The sequence below is a fragment of the Puntigrus tetrazona genome, chromosome 7 (genome assembly GCF_018831695.1).
Source record: "Puntigrus tetrazona isolate hp1 chromosome 7, ASM1883169v1, whole genome shotgun sequence".
Lineage (NCBI taxonomy): Eukaryota > Metazoa > Chordata > Actinopteri > Cypriniformes > Cyprinidae > Puntigrus > Puntigrus tetrazona.
Window position 1 is genome coordinate 26,868,919 of NC_056705.1, and position 22,396 is coordinate 26,891,314.

Consider the following 22,396-nt stretch of genomic DNA (forward strand, 5'->3'; position numbering starts at 1 on the left):
GTCGCGCATGATGTCATTTAATTTGATGTTAAAATTTGTTTGTTTACGGGCAGGTTTTGGAGTCACGGCATCTCTCTTCTACGAGTGAAATGCGAGGCAGTGATCTGAGGTTTCACAGCTCCACCACAAACAGCAGCTCTTCACCGACTCAAAAAGTCGTGAAAAGCAATTACAGAGAGCATCTGAATATACTTAAATTAAAATGGCATTTTCATATGTTACATTTTTATGTCTAAAATGCTTAAACAAGTTTAAATCTATATAATATTGCAATCTATGCTTCATTCACCCCCGTAAATTCAATTTGTGAGGTTGTCCCCAGCAGCCTTGTGGGCAGCATGTTGCCATGAAGCGCTGTTGTCCCAAGTTCGAATCTTGGATCAAGCACCTTTCCTGTTCCCACTTCCTGTCATCATCTACGCTTTCTTATAACAATAAATGCAGAAAATCTATCAATCAGTCTGTCTTATATTTTGGCAATGTGTTAATAATAATAAAATAATCTTTTGATTATTGCCGTTGCCTCTAGCAATTCTGTGTGTGATTTTGTTTTACATTTTTCCATTTTAAGCCAAAAATACAATATTTTTAAACTCGACCAGCTGGGTCAAAATAACCCAGCATTTGTTCTGTCCAATATTTACCCAGCACTAGGTTGCCAAATAACCCAAGTTCAGTTGTTTTTAACCAAGCATTTTTTAGAGTGTAGGGATGTAGAATATGATTATCCACAATATGTACTTTATAAGCACTAATAACCAGCCAGTAATATGTAATATGCATTAATTATATGCATTCTAATAAGCAAATTGTCAATAGTGAGAATTAGTCCCTATACTAATGTGCTACTGTTTGTTCTTACTTCCGTCATAAAAACTATCAATAATGATTTTTTATTTGATTCTGCATCAACAGTTTTTGTTTTCGTCTACTAAACATACAGTAGATGCCAATTTAGTTCAATATCATGACAACGTGTTATCAACATCAAAAGGGTATTTTCATATAAAGACAAAAACTGACATTCTTATGCATGATAAACATATGCGAGTTTGAGTCATTATTATGACAACTAATGTGGCCATGTTAAGAAAACAACAACTGCAGCCTGAATGAGCAACAAAAATAGATCTTTCTACTTATAACTAGCATTCTGAATAATCATTGAGAAAATCAGATAATTCTCCAGTGTGAGAAAGTCTCAAAGGTCCGGCATAGCTGTAAAGTAGCTAATTCAGATAACGATTCAGCATCGTGAAGAGCAGGTCTAATTACGTTATAGCTATTAGCCATCCACATATGAGTATTCCCTGAATCGGTTATACAGAAATGCCCGGACTAAATATTATTCCTGCTTGGACAGCAGATAAGCTGCTGTAATAATCAGATAACTTGCTGATGTTTGTACTTGTGCAGACAATAATTAGAGGGCATTTCATTATAATGCTCAAGCGTGTTTTCCAGCCCTGTTTGAACCTTCCCAAGTGCAGAAGTCCTCAACTGTTATTTGCACACTTGCCTAATAAAAACTGAAATAACCCAAGATGGCAAAAAGAGGTGAAGTTTTCCACCTACAACGCTGAGAGGAAATACAGCTTTTGTGCAGCATTTTTAGGAATGCAGCACGTATCGTATGAGGCTGCATTTCTCAAAATGACAACTGAAGACACATTGTAGCTGTTTTCAAAAGCAGTTTAGTAGCAAAGAGCGCTTCTTTGCTCAACACGAAGCAGCATTCAAAACCCATTTTACTTTCATAATGTGATGCATTTCTGAGTGAAACAGGATATTCTGTGAGGGAAAGTGGTTTGAGGGGAAGGGTTGAAAAATAAAAGGAGCGGGTGATGTCAGCCAAAAAGAATAGTCACCGCAGAGGTGGTACAAGTTATTTGATTTGGTTTAAAGAGTTTTTCTTTGAAATAATATGCATGAATGGATGCAGAATGTGCAATAATACCAATGCGTATTAGGAAAGTAAATAGGGCCATTTTTGATTTCATATTGACTTCTGTTTAAAGTAGACTCCCTAGCCGTTCACATCTCAAGCTCGTGCTCTTCGGGTATAACCATGCAGATACAGATGCAGCATACAAATGCATAGGGTAATTAAAAAGGCCTTTTAGGGGACTGCAAACAACAACAAAAAAATGCCTGGCTCTCCCATTCTTTTTGGACCCTCTGACCGAGGTCTGTCTACCCACCCTCCACCCCCCTTCCGTTCTCGGTTTCTCCGGCTTCAGCTGAATGCACGGCTGATTGAATCTGCCTCTCTGATTCAGTGAGCTCTCTGCCAGAAAATCAGTCAATTAAAATGGCCAAGGGCCATAGCTCCGCCAACAAGATGGAAAAAACTACAATAACAGTCAGCAGTCAGCACAACAGAAATATCAGCGAAATGAGAGGCAAATGAATACAGCAACCGAGGAAAGACCTCATCGACAAGGTCTACACAAGGGAAGATGAAGATAAGGGTAGACCACATAATCCGGAGACAGTGTGTAAAATCAAGATGGTATATTATAATTCTAAAAAAAAAACAATGCTGGAAGACTACGAGAAAATTCACTTCATTCTTGTTGTTTTTAAGGTTACAAGCAGCGACATTAGTAATGCAGGTCATGTACTGATGTAAATGTAAAGACAACATTTTTTAACAACATACTTAAAAAAACTCCCTCTGGAGTCAACAATTTTCTCTTTCTTTATCTTTTGTCTTTAAGAATCCTCTTTTAATCAATCATCTCTGAAACAAAATGACAAACCTAAACATTCATTCCTGTGAAAATAATTTCACCATGTGCAGAGTGGATATGCAAATTAGTCCCCACCTCCACTCCATCACAGCAGTTCAGACTACAAGCTCCACTTCCACTTGCTTAACTGAAATATTAAACGGCAAAACTGGATCAAAGGGATAATTCACCCCAAAATGTTGATATTATCAAAAACATCCTAATTTGTGTTCTTATGGGTTTGAAAAACGTGTTACGGGTTTGGAACGCTATGATGGTGAATAATTAATGGCAAAATTTCAATTTTTGGTTGAACTGTACCTTTAATTCAGCCATAGGCCTATATGTTTGAACAAGAAACTGTTTCCAGAGGAAGCAAACACTCGTCTTTACTTCAGGATTTGTTACATTTTTTATGATCAGGGGGTGTTTCAAACGGCATTTCTATAACTATCTTCGGCACACTGTGTAATTTTAAGAAAAAAATGCTCATGAATTTGCACGTGGTTTCAACCTCACGCGTTAAAAACACTGTCTAATCACTGTTAGAAACATTTTACCGCAGGTGATCTTTAAGAGCGAAAGCAAAAAATAAAAAAATAAGTCATAATATCATAATAAATAGTTCAGTTGGATGCTTATTTTGTTCTACAGTACAACTACAAATAAATAATTGAATGTAAACCTTTGTGTTTCAACTGTTGAGGTCCGTGTGTGCTACTGTTATTACACGTTTCTTTCTTTGCTTGAAAAAAAAAAAAGATAAAAAGAACAAACTATATGGAGCAAAGAGCATTATAAATGGATAATTATTTAATGCAAATGTTATCACTGCGTTTAAGTATATAAAACAATTAAAGCAACATACAGTTTATTTCTGAAGTTCTATGACCGCCTTTTATAAGTAATTGCATATGCAGTGAAGGTCACTAGAAACATCACTAGCATAGACTGCAATTTCAGAGCATAGGCTCAGCTGTAGGCTGTCTCCAGCGTCTCCCACAGACACATTTTTCAAATCAACCATCATTACCTCAGCGGAGGCTTCCTACTGTACATCACTCCACAATGCCTATAGTCACATTGTTCCTTTGAGTATTTTGAAAGGGTGGCAATGCTACATGTCATCCTACCAGCCTCACTGAACCATAATACCAACAAGCACCACTTGACGGAGGAGGAAATTGTTACTGTTATTACTCTCCACAGCAACAGTGCAAGAGTATACTGAACAACATTCAGTTCAACATTTCACCTATTCAACAATCATGCGAGTATACTATGCCATTCAGCAATCATTCGTCAAAATATCAACAAATACATGCATCGGCCTTCACGAATCATTCCAACATGATGATTTTTTTTATTATTATCAATGTTTAAAACAGCAGAGCTGCTTAACTTTTATGTCGAAGCTCTAACTTTGATGAATAGAAAGTTAGAGACCGAAAGTTAGGGACTCGCTCTAAATTAACTACGGTTTGGTCATTAGGTAAATAAGACATTAACATGCTGTTTTATTTTAAAGTACTATATTTTAAGTGCAAGAAATTAGGAAAAGCAAATGAATGTTGAAAAGTCGTGCACATTGCCTGTAAGGATTTCTCCTCATCTCATCACACATCAGAGAGGGTCATCAAGTGTAAACACAAACTCCCTGAGGCGAAATATCACTACAAGCAAATGTTTACATGCATCAAATATTATAGGCCAATTTGATATAACATGGATAATTTAATGTGCATACAAAGTTGTCTTTTTTTTTTTCTTCCTCCATCTAAAGTTTGTATAAAAACTATAACAAATATAAAATGCATTCTCTTTGGGACATAATGTGAGTGTTATTTTAGTATTGAGATACTACTATATATATATTTTAATAAACAGTTTGAATGAGAATCAATTTCTGTATTTTCTTCATTTAAAAAAAGTTAAAGTTCAATATGCCTTTATTGTTTATTTATTTTTTTATTTCAGTTTTAGTTATTTTAAATCAAGAAATCAAATTTTTTTTTTGTTAACTATAGTAAACCTAATAGGAATTGCTCTTCCTAAGACAGAGACAGAGAGTGAAAATCATGAGAGCCTTTTTCCTGCTCTTAATAACACTAAAAGGGCACATACACTGAAAAGTGTAAAAAGACGGCCATTGAGGTGTTTCCCTTTCACCTGGCCCAGAGTATGTTCACAGCACTGTCAGGAAGTGTGAGTATTCAGACCTAATCAAACAGTACTGCACAGCTTCTTTGATGCACTGCAGCCACTTTAAGGGTCTCTGACACTTCAGACCAGGATTGCTCAACTAATGCACTTTCTGTGCTGGTATATTTCTTGCTTTTTGGGATCCGTACTCTCCCGATAAACTTCATTTTCAAAAAACAAGCTTTTGCATTCCAGTTAATCTCAGACAAAATAGTTATTTTGATAACTAACTAACACAAAAACGAAAAACTAACGTAAAAATTACTTATATATATATATATATATATATATATATATATATATATATATATATATACACACACATTTAATGAATAACATTCATTAAAAATGTTAACTGAAAAAAAATCTTGGCCCTGTAAAATGTTTGTTGCTTACGGGCGAATAAAAACAACAGGCCTCCATTATCAGGTTCCTCACAGGGAGCGGCGGCAGAGATAAGGAACTCACACAGGCTGCGAGAACTCCGGAGACTCGTCGTTGACATTGGCCATTCGAAGGCGCACGGTGGCCGTGCCGGTGCGGGGCACCTCGCCCTTATCCACTGCCATCACCACAAATTCATACAGGTGGTTGGACCTTTCGTAATCCAGAGGGCCTGCTGGGAATATGGTGCCATGGGCTGAAATGATGAAATCTGGACTAAGTGTGTAGTACGTGACATCTGCATTCTGCTCCGAATCACAATCGCTGGCTGATACTGCAAGAGACACAGAAATACAGCAGGTGTTAAAACAAAGGAGTTGCACTACCAAGAAATGCTGCATCAGCCAATAGGATCAATCTTTATTTGAGTTTCCCTGTGTAAATAGCTCGGGCATATGCGCTTGTCAAATGAACGGCTAGAATGGTTATACATGACTGGCAATCAAAAGATCCCAAGCTGTGAGTCTTATTGCATCTGACAACTACAGTAAAATGCAATGCCGTTCAATAAGGTGTGAGCTTGTTTCAAATGAACTTCAGAATACAGCACTGCATACACAGTAGCTGCTTTGCACATCAACTCAACTAGTGTCGACACAAAGGGGTAAATATTTCTCGAGCTGAGGTCCAGTTTCCCTGATTCTGCACTTTAGAAAACCAACGGTTTCTGCTGAATTGTATATTGCACATTTCAGTAGTATATTATGAACAACATGAACAGAACGGATCAAGTGCATACATAGTCATTCGTTAATAGTATTTAATTGACCTCTGCTAACACAAACTAAGAATAAACAGTTTAGATCGATAACTGCAAAAAATGTATTGCTTATTGTTAGATAATGCATTAACTAATGTTAACTGAGGACCTTACTGTAAATGCAGTTCTTTAAAAAGGTTGCCCAATTTAATAAAAGTTGGCAAAATTTCACTGAAAATCCAATGATAAGCTCTCTGACTACAGTGACATCTGTCAATGAAAATAATATTTTAGTTGCCAATCAGAGAGAAGCTGTGTGTTTCTGTGCATGTTCAGCTTTCCGAAGGTAGATAGTTTAAGTTTAAGTATTTGTTATTGACAGAGTTTTGCATCACATTGTGTGTGACATACGAGAATCATCACTTTCTGTGTCTGTAACATTACCCTTTTCCCCTTTCAGGCTTTAACTCATGGTAAAACTAACAATATTATTAACTGTATTTATATTTACTATTTATATTTACTTTGAAAGCTGAAGTTCGTGTCTATGGTAAGGGCCACTATATTTCTGACATGCTCTTGTGGTGTTCAGCCAATCAAAATGCATTGTATCCACTGGCCAATCATAGCAGACTGTGCTTGTCGGAAGGAGGGTCTTTGTAGAAAACGACATATTTGAGAGAGATGGGGCATAGAAGACCTACAATAAAGCATGTGTAAAGCAGTGTGAGTCTGGAGATCTCAACACCAACATTGGACAATAAGAGTAAGTTAAAGAAAAGAAATGAAATAAGATAAATCCATATTCATACATTGGCTGAGTCCTAATCTTCTACTGTACCTACATCTGAAGTGGACCCTCATCCACTAAATCAGCATACCCCATTCATCATGGAAACTACTGTTTCTTTAGATGTTTAAATCACAAACTGTCCATCTCGTTCATTATGAATGTTTGATAAGTAGCCACATGTTCCAAACTATTCTTGAAAAGTAACCTCTCTTCTGTTCTTCCAGGCTTAACTTGAGCAAGCAGGATATTTTGTGCTCGGTGGAGATAATTGTTATGAAGCCCACACAGACGGGTGTGCAGATGCTGGTTGGCTTGCACCTGCTAATCAGCACATCTGCTGTACACCTCGCTGCATCACCTTTCCCTTTCTGCCAGGAGCCTCTGTGTTAAGCTCTCAAAATGTCTGCCAAGACCTGTTATTCTCCAGGACCAGCAGTGCTTTTTTTAATCACGGTAACTTTCCAGCATTTGTTTGTTTCATTCTCTTTTGTTTGCCGTTGCGTCTGCATAGGCAGTCGGTCTGTCTTCTTTGGTTGTTGTTTTGTCCATCACTTCATGTCTGTGGTGCTTTGATAGCAGCTGTGGTTGTCTAAAATTTAATGAGAATATGAAAGCTTTTCTTATCATGGCTAAGGGCATGTGTTTTCCATTCTGTGTGTTACAAGTGCACTCTCAGGAGTTAGTACATAGACTCCAGATTCAATGTGCAATTTAGATACATGAAAGGGCACATCAGGGGAGAAGTGCTTCAAAGGTGGTGTTAAACAGAATGATAGAGGAAGAAGAGAGCATCTTCTTGTCTTGTTGTCTCGGCATAAGTGAGAAATAGACCTTCTAAGGCCATACAAGTCTCATGGTAAAGCCACAGGTCGACTACAGCCTGTTCATGGACTGTCTGATGCAAACAGTACCATTCTAAAGGTTTTTTTTCTCTCTCTCTCTCTTACTTCAGTCTTCTGTGTCACACGATCCTTTTAAAATATACTGATTTATCTCTCATTTAAGAACTTTAAAAATGGTCTTTTTTGTGCAGTTTAAGGTGCAAAAACACTTACTTTCCACATACTGTACATTTTTTGGTTCTACTCTAAGCCCTGACTCCTGAAGCAGGTCTATTTGTACATAGCTCGGCATCCTAAAAAAGCAAGGTGTGCTCTGATTCGGCGCATGTGGCCGAAATGTTACTCCCCTTACTATAACATGATGACGTATGATGATGAATGATGAGTATAACGACTTAGTACTGTCTTTTTTTGTGTCGCGTTGCATCGCTTCTCGTAAACATAACTCCATTTGTGATCATAGAAATGACAAACGACAAGCACTTCCCTTTAAAAGTCACGTTTAAATAGCAAGTAGCAGGTTCTTTTAATGAACCGTAACTTACTTAAAGTTTGTGAGTCAGAAGCACCAGACTGTCCTTGCAGAGTTGGAATTGCTCCGCTTTATAACCTAAACAGCAGTTTACAGAATAAACTACTCTCCTGGCTTTAGGAGTCAGTTCTCTGTGAATGCGCTGAACACAATCCAATATTTGGATCAAACTGTTATGGAACAGTGTTGAAAATATAACTTAACCACTGATTTCTAGTTGTGTCCTCTTTTTGAGGCACAAAAAAAGTAGTTTCACCTTCACAACGACACACAGCGTGTCCAGAACGTGGCGCCGGCAACAACACAACAGCTAGAATAATAGTTGTGCCTTCTTTCTATGTGTTAATATTTGGGCATTTGAAAATAAATCTGCTCTGTGATGTAGAAAAGTGGGAGCGTGTTTAAACAAGCTTTAGGGGAGGGTGGACAAGTCATAACTTTTAAAAAGAATATCTCTTTGGTTTTAAAACTTTAATCTTTGCAACTTCAGAGATTGTATCTATGCACAAACAGCTTGTAACATTTCAAAGAGAAAGAAAAACTAGAAGTTGCAATTTATTACCCCTTTAAAAGGAAAACTCCTAGCTAATAGTGAATATGTGTTCCTTAATCTACTGTATTACAAACAAATGTATAATATTTCATAAAACTTTTTTTTCCACAAGGATCTTTGTATGTAAATATGTTCAAATTAACATTTCATAAATGTTGGTTTTAAATGATATTTGCTTCTACAACAATTAAAATACAAAAAAATGGCTAAAAGAACTGTATAAAAACAAACAGTGGGTTTTCTACTACCGTACGTAACAGCTATGGTGCACCGATGTTCACAAGCTTACCCTGCAGGAGTGACGTTGCAGTCGTGACTGTCTCAGGAACACCGTCTTTGCTATAAATGGACTGCTGGAATTCTGGAACACAGTCATTCTCATCAATGATGATCACTCGCACCTGTGAGAAACAAGCGTAAAGGAAGCAGGAAGGCACAAAAATAGAAGGGTGAGAAATGTTAAGGGAACAAATTGGCAGACCGTAATATCTTGATTTGTGAATTATTATCAGGTAGTACTGTAAGTTAGCACATGACTGTGACTGTGCCCTTTGTCTAAGAAGCTGCTGCAGTTTCAAAAAACGCCTGGCCAAATAAGTTATTTTAACAAGCATTAAAGGCCATATCCTATCACTCCCTATCACCATCATCCAGTTTTATCTTGGCCCTTTCCCACTGCAAAATAATTTGGTGTCAAGTAGTTATGTTCTTACATAACCAAGCATCTGTGCCTAAAATACAGTTGTGAAGTAGCGAATCTCAACACAAAAGGACAAACGTCCTCTAATATCACATGGGCATGTTATGGTTCTTTCTGATTTGTTCGAAAAGCATCAGGGAAGCTGAAAGAGGCACCTAATGCCTCCCATAAGACTGAATTAAGCTGAAAGTTGCTGTCTGGAGGAGGGAAAAACACTGTGTGAGTGCTTTTGCCCTGACACTGTTGCTCAAGCTTCCTGGCAGTTGCTAAGTGACTTTAATAACCTACTCACTTCAATTTCAGAGACCGGAAAGATGAAAATAGACAGGCCTAGTCAGAAATGGTCAAAATTGTGACAACAAAGTTCAGAGTCTACAATGTTACTCATATTTCCAACACTAATAGAGGCCATAATCCAAAATCACAAGAAATAAAACGCCTTCATATAAGGCTGAATCAAAAGACGAGCTACAAGACAGGAAGATCCCTCAGGGAAAGTTTTGTGATCTCAGTAACTGTTCAGAGTTCAGGTTTTATAAGTTTTACTTTCAGCTGTTATTCTGTTGATAGCGAAACCGGTGATAACCAAAGATATTATATTAAAAGAGATATGATATGACTGATACAGTCTGGGAATGCAAATATGATTCAGTTTTATGCAGTTTTGTCCAGAAACTTTGGATTACGGGATAAGGGTTATATAGACTACCTTTGAAAATTATTATTATTAAATTATTAATCATTTTATTAATCATATTAATCAGTGCATTTTTAACATACACAAAAAGCACGACCTTTTAACATTTTAACATTGATAATGTAATATAACATATTACAATATAAATATGACATTATATTATGCTATATTATATTCTCAATGTTAAAAACGGTTGCGCTTTTCATGTGTTATAAATAAGTAAATTTATTTTAATTATTTTAAAATACAATACCAATGTTTTGTCCTAGAATAAAATTGTGTTTTAAAATAAATGTATTTTACATTAAAATTGTAATTGCGTTTAAACTGTATAATGATATTGTATCATGGTTTTTCTAGATTTTATCAAACAAACATCATTAAACCCTTCTTTCGGAAACAGTATATTTCTTTATAGCAGATCATGAAAAGAAAATGTATATCTAATCCATACATTTCAATGGATTTTTCAGGCCTGGAAAACAATTACAAATAAAACTGATGTTTTCAGATTGTCCACGACTGTGAGAAGCATAATAACTGTGACTGAATGGGCCATAATTATTGACTCTAAAGCCTGTTCATTTTGCACATTGTTAATTATGTCATTTCAAATGGTGTTTATTTTATTTGATGTAACTGGTGCTTTAGCACAGGTGTTGTCGGTCTCCAGAAACTGAGATGTGAGAAGAGTTGATAGAGTGATTTCAGGGTGACAGATGGGCTGCGGTGTGGCTGAATGCAGAGAATGCAACAGGCAAATTTCTCTCTGGACCACGTCTCACGGGAGTTTTCGAGTCAAAAGGGTCTGTCAGTCTTTTAGTGTCTTTTTTGTCTGCGTGCCCTCTTGCTCCCCATCTGCAGTTAGACACAGGGTGGCTGCATTGTTTTGTGACATTCCCCAGCTAATAGCTGGGATCTTTCTCGTTCTCTGTTCCTGGCCAGCTAATATGCTGGGATCTTGAAAATCACATCTTTCAGCCTGCCTCAAAAAAAAAAAAAAAAAAAAAAAAAAAAAAAAAATACTCTCACTCTCACTGTCTCTGTCTCTCTTCTTATCCCCTTGTTTATTCCTTCCCCAGGACAGATGTATGGATCACTGAGCAGTCCGGATCTAAAAAAATGAATCGCTGTTTACTCTCAATCATGATGAGGCGTAAAGACTACATCTCTCCAGGACAGAATGTTACTGTCATGATGAGGCGAGACTACATCCTCCAGGGGAATGTTACTGTAAAAGGAAAGGACGGTACTGCGAGGCATCTCTTTGATTTCAGCTAAACTGTTGCCTTTACATTTCCCACAGTGTCACAACCCTTCTTTTTCTTTTTTTTTTGTTCAGTGACCGATATTTGAACGGAAAGCATAAATAACATGGATATTATTAATATGACTCTGTTTTTATTTTTCAAATATAAAGGTTTATATATAATATTAAAAATAAAAATCTGTGCACACTTAAAACACAGCTCTTAACCACAGTGACAATCAGCAAACAAGTAGGTAAAATAATGAGTTCTTAAAATCAACAAATAATAACGAACGGTGGTTTGGGGGAAATAATAAGCACAGAAACATAAATAATGCCCGCAAGTGGTAAAACAATAAGATCATAACACACTAACCTCATCATTTATTCATGCTGCAATGCTGGAAGCTTGCAAATCGCAATGCTGCCTAATATGAAACTGTTTGTTTAGACAACTGTGTTTGACTAGTTGTGTTAAATAGAATAGTTTAACATTACATAGTACAATTTATTTAGTTTCAAATCTTTCCTTTTTGATACTGCAATAAATATTGTATCGTGAACTTCACATTGGTTCACATTATTGTATAGTAAGATACTGATATTGTTACATCCCTACCATCTAGCTATTCATCCTTTAAACCATATAGTTTTTGCATTAAAAAAATTGAATAGACAGCCAAAAGCATAGCAAAAAAGCAAGTTTTTTAAATGAATGAAAGATATGAATAATTTACCATCAAACTAAAATTATCTTCAGTCATCCTTTTCCATTTACTTAACTAAACGTTTGCACTTTTTCCCCTGTCACTATGCAACCACCTATATCAACACATCAAGACGCGCCTGTGAAATAAATGTAATATCTACAAAAATTTAGATTTCTCCTGAAATCATATTCCCTACAAAACTTAATAATACTGAAGATTATTTTCTACAGTCTTCTTAACAGTTATTGTACTGTGATATTGTTTTTTTCCCCCCCATAAACTTTGTAATGAATACATTTCCACTTACACATACATTTCATTATGAGCAAAAACTTCTCTGGAAATAATGAAGTTAGTCTAGTAAAGCAGGAGAGGGTGAACCAATTTCGAGTCACACTCCAAAAAAAATCTATAAAAAATACCTTGTCTTTTTAAACGTTAAATAAATAAATAATTTCATTAAATAAATAGTAATATCAAAATTAAATAAATACATAAATTATTAAAACAGCACACACACACACACGTATATATATATATATATATATATATATATATATATATATATATATATATATATATATATATATATACACAAAATAGATAAATAAGTAGATTATTAGCAGAAGACAGCACTCACCTCTGCAGCACTGCTGAGAATGTCCTGATTCTCCCCGGCCCGCACCAGCAGCAGGTAGCGGTGCTGGTCACTCTCATAGTCTACAGTACGAGTCAGACTGATCTCTCCCGTCTCTGGCTGGATGCTGAAAAGACTGCTGGGATTGATTAGCAGGCTGTAAGTTACTGGCTGTTTTTGGAAGGACACTGCTGGGGTGACGAGGAAGCTGGATGAGAAAAGACAAAGAGAGAGAGAGACAACCTTACGGACGAAACTCAATTGCGGTGTAATCAATTCCGATTATTGACTCAAATTGATTATGGTGATCTACAAATGAACTAACATAAAAGGAAAGAACAATGCATAAAACGATAAGTGCGCCAAATGCATCTGAGATAATATGAAGTTTATATCAATCCGACGTCCAAAGCAAATGCAGTATATCTTTATGCGTTTAGTCGTGACTGAATACGGGTAAGTGAGGGATTGTTTGTTGTGGAAATAAATGTAAAGATAAATGAAACGGGTACATAAGGTAAGAGATTCACCGCAGACTCACTGCTCCTGTGTTAATATAAAATAAACAGTTTACATACACACAGCATATACGTAGCATATAGCATTCTGCTGGTTAGCACATATATTCAGAGCAAAACAAACCCATTACTCAAGAAAACAACCGGAAATGGATTTCGGTTGACACAGATCAAACACCTCTCACTTAGTTTCATCCTGATTCTAAATAAAATCATCTGTTCTCATCGATTCTCATCGAACGTACATCTGTCCTACATATCACGGTTATTATCACTTTTTTTATTGTTGTTTTTTTACACACTGGTTCAAATCATGACAATTTCCTAAATGTAGACAATAAAAACATAACACCAAGCAATTAAAGTGTAACACTGCAATTTCACTGCAGTATAAAAGTAGGGAAACACACACATATTTACAAATGAAGTTAGCAGTGAGAGATTAAAGGTGATTGTAACTCTTCAGAAATGAGAATGAAAATATCACAGCATTTAGTGGTCTAGGATAATCATTTAACCACAACAATAAATCACACATCTTGTTCGTTGAGGGACACAAATTTCTTAATATATTCTCAATAAGTTCTCAACAAATTCAAAATTTGCTGCATCAGGAAAAGTTTAACGTCTTACGTCAGTGATATCATATGCTGATTGGCTCTGGATGGATATGTCACCAACTGCACATGTCATGTTTTTGGGTGGTAATGCTTATTTTAGGTTAGATATACACAACTTTGGGATGAGATCGAGGTTTAGAATATGAGATCATTCTTCTTCTTGTGTGACAATCAAAAGACTACATATGAAATATTGTACATAGAAGATATTGCACATTGTGTGAACATTTTCCGGAGGTTAAATTATATGTGAGCTTTTCACTTAATTTGCAATTTTTCAGTTTTTTGATACATTCAGAGAATAGAAAATGAAGGCAAAATTATAATAATCATGCAGTCAAGCAGTCAAGATTGACACTAATGTATTTTGGTAATCCCAAAGAAGCTTAACGGTCGACTGGCAGATGAACGAAGGTAAATGTGACTTCCTTTCAGGTATTGTGGTTATTACAACTCCATTCTTATTGGCAGAGGTTGCGTGTTGGCTTGGTGTGCCTCCGCTGTCTGGCAGAACCCGGACCGTTTGGGGATAAGATTAACGTCACCCCACTTCTGTGCCATAAGCAATACACTTATCCTAACATTAACCGTTTCTTTTGTACAGCTGCTGGTGAAGCCAACCAGATTCAGTAAGGTTTGCCTGGAGGTGCCAAGGCTAAGTTCAACGAAAGCAACAATGCAGCGGAATCGCAGGTGTGTATGAGGAAAATAATACACCAGCATGCAATGCATATTTAATGACATGCAGCTGTCATAAATGAATCTAGTAGGCACTTATTCCACATGGATTTAGGATAATTTGCTACAAGGCAAAACCTGATTTAATACATCTGTAGGGCACGGCTAATCATTCTTCTCTGTAGCAGCATCATGGAAGTCATTTCACAGTGACTCATCTAATATCAAAAGGCTACATAATTAAACTCGCTGTACAAAGCCAATGTAATCAAGAGTCTATTTGTCACCTATATGTGGAACAAATTAAAATAAATAATTAAATAAAAGATTACCTGGTGCAATGCATGGTTAACCTCTCGTGGCTGTCTATATGAGTGAAACAAAGTTCTGATGTTCATGCATCTTTAATGCATATCACAGTACCCTGACATAGTCAAAGATCATTATTTCATGAATTTTGCATTGTGTAGTACACGATGACTCACACAAGCTACGCTCCAGTGAGAAGCAGAGGGCTCACGGATGGCTGTAAGTGCAGCATGATCCTGTTTCTATTTGTTACCCTGATGGATAAGCGGTGTTCTCACGGCGTGGGAGACGCATTTAGGGCGTGCTAGAATTACACGATGGAAACAAGATTTGCTGCATTTACGAGATTGGGTGTGTGTTTACGCGCACGCGCGTGTGTGTGTGTTTTGGGTTTACTCACGGTTGGCCTTCTGGTGTGTTTTCTGGTATGGAAATTGTGTAAGACACGTTGGTGAATTGAGGAGCTCGTGGGCCTGCGATGATGGACACTACAGCGGGAGGACTGCGGCTGCCCTGCCGATCAGCAGCCATCACCGTGAGCAGGTACTCTCTGTCTCTCTGCAGGGGGAGGCCTGTCGTCCGCACGTGACCGTTCTTCCTGTCCACCTCAAATCTCCCGTCACCTCCTGTTGTATAACAAAACTTTTCTTCCTTGTGCAAATCAAATGCTAATGTAATGTTGGTGGCACTGTGCAGTGAGGTTCATTTGGTTTAGCTTAATGTTAATTCCTTTAACATTATGTATTATGTGCAAATATATAGATGACCGATGAAAAACAGTAAATTAGTAAATAAGTACTTGCCTTAAATGCAATAAAATTAATTTTGTTTATTTTTACTAAATTATTATTAAATGTTAACAAATTGAGCCTAATAGTAAAGTGTCTTCATTAATTTAGTAATAAAAAATGTGTATAAATATTACAGAATTAACAATAATAGATAGATAGATAGATAGATAGATAGATAGATAGATAGATAGATAGATAGATAGATAGATAGATAAATAGATAGATAGATTTAAGAAAGGTATGTGTATGCATTGAATATATTTAAATATAAAACATAATAATATAAATATATAAATGTGTATATATTTCCTAAATATGTACTGAATATATGTGTATTTGCATGCAGACAAAATATTTTTCTTTTGGATGCAATTACTTGTTTGACAGCACTGATATCTAATGTGACAAAAGCTGTCTATTTTAGCTAAATGCTATTCTTTTGGAGTTTCTACTTATCAAAGAATCCTAAAAATGTACACTATTGTTTTTTTGCAATTGATATAAAGTAATGAGGCAGATGGGAAATCCGCTTACCATCAGACAGGAAGTATTCCACCTCTCCATTGACGCCCTCATCACCATCTCTGGCTTGAAGCTTGTATACTAGCGTATTTGGTTGGGCATTAGCAGAGACCACACTCAGGTAGGGGAAAGGGACCATTGTCCATTCTGGGGCATTATCATTGACATCCATCACCGTCAAATCCACTCTCACTGTATACCAGTCAGGACCTGTAAACATAGAGATTTGCACACTCATATTCAGTCCACTCAAAATGCGGGCAATTGAGAAATGCCTCTAATCCTGAACGTATCAAATCAAATAAAAACCAGAGAAGATGAAGAAAAAAACCCAAACCATTTCAAAAAAATAGCTGGAGCGGTTTATTTTAATTGCCGATTTCGTTTGGTATCTTCAGTTCGTGATACAGGACACAAAGCACAAGGCCCTGCACTGGCCCTGCATGACTGTGTCATGATATGTTTTTTTTTTCACAGCACGTCCTCAGAGCAGTTTCAAAATCTCAGTTTTGAGTTTGATGTTTATTTTTCACAAAAAAAAAAAAAAAAAAAAAAATGTGAGCTACAAAACATCACAGATGCAGAGACACATTTACATGCAAGTTGGAGAGAATGGCAGATACTAATGAGTGGAGTGTTTTCCTCATGGCAGCGCTTGCTACGTTTAGCTGCTGCGTCGCCTCATTAAACATTCCTTCTTTCTCACAATCACCGCCTCGCAAAGCGACAGAACTAAAGACAGTTTCAGCACACATTTATGGACGACACGGTATCATCATGGAAATGCATGTACGAAAAAAGCTAAAGGACAAAAGAAAGAAAACCGTGTCAGTCGTAAAACAGAAACAACACGCTGATGTCTTCTCTCCTCTTCGTTACTTTTCACACTCGTTCAATCGCCCCTTCAAACACATCTACCCATTTCCATTTATTTCTTTTTTCTTTCTAACGAAATTCCGCCCTTGCTCTCACTTTTTCCCTGAGAGAGGTATAAATAGTGGGTTGTCTGTCAGAAGATGTGTGGAGTGACAGAGTCACGGACTCTTTGATTCCCCAGGTGATTGGCCCTTTCATTGCCTGTGACAGCACACCTGCTGCCTTACACTCTGCTGGGGAGACAGCAGAGAGAGAGGGATCGAGCCAGAGAAGTAGGAGTTAGTGGGGGAGGCTTAGAAAAAGATTAGCTTAAGCTCTAGGTTTGGATCAATATAAAATGATTATTAATAATAGATTAATAGATAGAAGAGGTGGGCAAGAGAGAGCCATATTAAGATCGATATATATAAAGAGAGAGGGAGAGAGAGAAAGAAAGTGATGGTGCAGAAAGAGTAAGCAAATCCCTCAGGTGTGTCTGGAGAGTGTCTCAGCTAATCCGAGCTCATAACAGGCTATAAGGTCACTTCATTTCGTGTATACAGCAAAAGCTGCTCAGAACACAACCGCATACAGAGCAGTGTTTAAACTCATGCACAGGACATTATCTACAAGCGCACAATAGGCAAGACGCTTTCTTGCCACCAAAATCTTTGGTTTGACTTGTTGAGTGGGTTGTAAGGCCACAAACGTATAACACAGTAACAGTATATATCAGAAAGGCAACATAGATTGTATAACTAGTACATATTTTTTCTAAACTTATATTATGACCAAAAGAAATCTTTTTATACCTTAAATAACCCTTACATTTAGTTTTGTTGGTCTTAATGTACGGTAACTTAATTTATTTAGGTTCATTGAAAGAGGGCAAGTAATTCTTCGAACTTGTGTCAAATTAATTAACTTAGATGTTTTTTAAAAAAGTAAACCATTTTTAGTGTTTAATAACTGTTAAAAAAAGCTCTAGCTTGTATACTACAAATATTGTTGGCTTTTATGATAAATTGCTTGTGATGTTTCTCATTTTTAAGTCTCTTTGGATAAAAGCATTTGCTGAATGAATAGATGTAGCATGTAAACAATGTCTATTTTTCAATATTGCACTGACATAAAAATGACAGTGTGGGTTGGTGGGTGGGTCAGGGCTTGACGCAAAACAAAAAGTACGATTATTCATAACAAATGAATAAGTCTGGCATCAGTACAAAAACAGATTAACATTACATAATACTTTCGAAGGAAAAAAAAAAACACAATAGCAATATGACTAGATGAGCCACATTTAAAGGCTTTATAAATAAATCATTTTCATTTGAATCATCTGTCAATTGGATCAATTCGATTAAAATTGTCACAAGTCAAACTTACAGATATATTATATGCAGTGCAACGTCTGGATGTTGCCAATTTCTTAATTAAAAGTCATTTTGATATTTTGGGGTTGTTTCAGTAAAGAAAAAAACAATTGTCGTGATGAATAGATGAATAGATAGATGGATGGAAGGATGAATGGATGTATATCGATATCGATTTAAACATGGATGCATGGATGGATTTATGGATGGATATATAGAAGGGTGGATGCATGGATGGATGGATGGATATCCATATAAAAATAGATGATAGACAGATGGATATCAATATAAAGATGGGTGGATGGATTTATGGATGATGGATATTGATATAAAAATGGATGGATGAATGAAAGATGTATGGGTGGATGGATGGATATCGATATGAAGATGGATGGATGGATGATAGATGTATGGGTGGATGGATGGATATCGATATGAAGATGGATGGATGGATGGATGGATGATAGATGTATGGGTGGATCGATGGATATCGATATGAAGATGGATGGATGGATGGATGATAGATGTATGGGTGGATCGATGGATATCGATAAAAATGGATGGATGATAGATGTATGGGTGGATGGATGGATATCGATAAAAATGGATGGATGATAGATGTATGGGTGGATGGATGGATATCGATATAAAGATAGATGTCTGTATGGATGATAGATCTGTCTATCTGCACATCTAAATTAACATTTTTAGTTTATAATTTTCTATAAATAAATACAAAAAATACATACAAAACAAAACAACAAAATATAAAAATGCTGTCAATACAGGAAGTGTCTACTAGAGGTTTCTACAATTCTAATATTACACAGTAACTTTATACCGCGTCAACCAAACGTGTTTGCATTCTGCACCAAATTTATAGCAACTTGTTTTTACAGCATATCTAGTACTCTGAAGTGCATGAACCCTCACGCTCTCTTTGTTAAAAAGCAGGACTGTATTGCTCACCCTAAATGCTCCCATAAGCACGGTGAGAGCATCAGGGTGCCTGCATGAGGAGCTGCTTAACATGACCTGCCAGTCAGAAGCAGTCCCAGTGTGAGAGATGGATAGAGACACTGAGAGCCTTGGGGGGAGAGAGAGGAGGCTGGTGAAGGCCTCTCAGGAGCTCTGATAGATGGATGAATGCCATGCTGGAGCCAGAGGGCCATCAGCGATCGTGCAAAACTGATAAACATCACAGCCTCTTTCTGAATAAAGCTCCTAAACCTCCATTCTGCTCACTGTACCGGCACTGCAGCTGGCGGATCCAGACCCATACAGCGAAAGACATGCATTAGAGATTTCAAAGGATATATTTCACCTCGATGATGGGAAACAGATGGAGGAAATCAGAAAGGTGGGCTTGTGTAAGAGAAAGAGGGAGAGTTAAAGAGAAACTCACTAACAAGGCTGAAAACAGAAGCATGTAATAAGCGGAAAAGCCAAAAAGCAACTATGTGGGATTAAGACAATATACAACACTGTTGGGCCAGCCTTGAGGTTGTTATGGAAACGGAATTAAAACCACACTCGGACAACAGGAAAGAGAAAACACAAGCTGCCAAATGACTGCATAAATCAATGTCATTAAAAGACAAGAATAGCGGTAAAAAATAGCTGTGGATCAAAGCCGCGACGGAAGAAAATTAGAGACATTTAGAGACAGGAAAAAAGGGCAACAAAAGCATTAAGCTGTAATGTTTCTCGCCTGCTTTACGTTACTGAAGCACAAGCTAAAAAATCAGAAAAATCATACAGTAAGAACTGTACACATCAAAGAATGCAACTCTTTAAATCCCAGATATCCTTCACAGATACTTTTTACAATGCAAATTATTGGATAACTAATAAGGGTCAATGATGTGAGGCCCATTTTTGTGTTTGGGTATTGAGTTATACAGAAATAAAAAATGTGATTCATACAAAACATATTAACTTAAAATCATTTCACCAGTACAGGATGTTAATAGGGATTAGAAGTGAAAAAAATAAGCTTTGAAAACACCAGAGACAATAACACAGGAGAGACATGAATGAGGATTTAGGGAGAGAAATGAAAGCGAGAGTGGAAAGTTTAGCTTAGTCCAGACCAATAATTCATGGGATATTGTTTATTAAATCATGACCACAAGCAAGAGCACAATGTCTGTTGCCCTTTACACACTGTGGGGGAAAAAGAATAAAAACAGTAAAAGACTCAAACTAAAAGAGCTCTTTCCAAAGAACTTTGTAATATACTAATCTCACATCAAGGTGCAAGTGTAAAAAATGTCACAAGTCAAACTGACAGACATATTATATATAGTGCAACCTCTGGTTGAACATGTTGCCAATTTCTTAATTAAAAGTAATTTTGACATTTTGTGGTTGTTTCAGTAAAAAAAAGAAAGTCAAGGTGCTGTTACGGTACAAAGAAAAAGTCGTTTTTTGTAGTAATTTGTCAATGTTTTATTGCGTTATTTCTTTATGCATGTATGTACGCAGCATGTACATTTCTAATATTAAATATTACTTCAGTCAAATTTGCTGGAGTTCACCCAACAGGAAGTAATTTTGCTTTCAAGCAGCAAAAAGATGCATGCACATCTATATTCATGTGCATACTCATGCATATTCAAGGTTTAAGTAAAGTGCTTTGCATTTTTATGTTTTCTCTGTGGTTATACCACTTGAACATTTGTAGAGCCTCTACATCAATATTTCTGCAAAAATAAATAAATAAATGGCTTTTTTCCAAATGTATCAAACGAACACACAAGCCAAAAATACAGGTCAGGATCTTGGCATTTGCGTTTTAAACAAAATTTACCTTTTTTTCATCCAACAATGAGGATATTTGTATTTGATATTGACACATGAATGGAAATTAAATATTTATTTAATAAGCCAGTATTATGTGAGAAAAGATAGCAAAGTGATGCAAGAGAATGAAACTGCCTCAATGTGGGTTTATAGTTGGCAGAGCCAATGGTCAATTGTGCAGTTTAACAGTCATTATATAAAAATAAACACTAGCATCAAGTGTTCCATAGAGCTGTGTAATGATATGCAATATTTCGACAGATACAAAAACATTTTTCAACTGTGCATTGTAATTACCCTGGGCATTTTCCTCAAGGAATCTGGTTAATTTCTGGCCCTGATTCACAGTCGTAATGAAGTTTGTTGATCCCTTTTAACCCAACTAGTTCAAGTCCAATCAGCCTTCATTCTCTCATTCTTTGTCATACTCTCTCATTCCTGATTTCTGCTGACAGAGGGAGGGAGAGACGCAATTTGCAGCCGTCTGCATGGAGAGCATTTTTTTTTTTCATTCTGAACTCAGCACGTAAGCTAACTAACAGGAGTCCTGCGTCTCTGGGGCCGGGCAAAAGAGATGTTTCACAGCAAGAACTGAGAAAACTGGAAGGAGAGAGAGAAATAGGGAGAGACAGGAAGAGAACGAGTTTGAGTGGGAAAGAGAGAATACAGAAATAACGAGAGAGAGAGAGAGAGAGAGAGAGAGAGAGAGAGCTAATTAAATACTCTCTCAGAAGATTACAAAGGGCCATTTGGATTCCCCTGTGGAATTGTCACTTTTATAATCTTATTATAAAGGGTTAGGTACTCAGATTCTTCTTTTTACATTTAATTAAAGAAAAGACACAGGAAAAAAAATACAAAAAAGGAAAAGCTGCTGACGCCAAAATTGCATATGCAAATTGCAAATGACAAATGCAAAAGCCATAATGTGGTGAATAAAAGTGACCCCACACACTGATGGAAAAAATCAATTTCTGTCCTGTTAGCAGGTTTTTGAGGAGCTGTTATTAAACAGCAATGTTTCAATTAACAATGTGTCGTGATGGCACACGACTCTAATCAGCTGTCACGTCTCTGGACTCTTTGTTTATGTTTTTGTCTTGTGCCATGTGCTCCCTGTGCCCTGCCTTC

The 22,396-nt window shown here is 36.6% G+C and overlaps 1 protein-coding gene across 1 annotated transcript in view; it reads right to left on the reverse strand.

Annotated features, from left to right (window-relative positions):
• si:ch211-186j3.6 (neural-cadherin) overlaps positions 1-22,396 on the reverse strand; it is a 188,290-nt gene that overhangs the window by 99,958 nt on the left and 65,936 nt on the right. The window contains exons 2-6 of the mRNA XM_043244155.1: positions 16,242-16,439; positions 15,317-15,542; positions 12,795-12,999; positions 9,088-9,199; positions 5,403-5,652 (exon numbers count right to left, since the gene is read on the reverse strand). Of these exons, the coding sequence (XP_043100090.1) occupies positions 5,403-5,652; positions 9,088-9,199; positions 12,795-12,999; positions 15,317-15,542; positions 16,242-16,439 (991 nt within the window). The remainder of the gene's footprint in view (positions 1-5,402; positions 5,653-9,087; positions 9,200-12,794; positions 13,000-15,316; positions 15,543-16,241; positions 16,440-22,396) is intronic.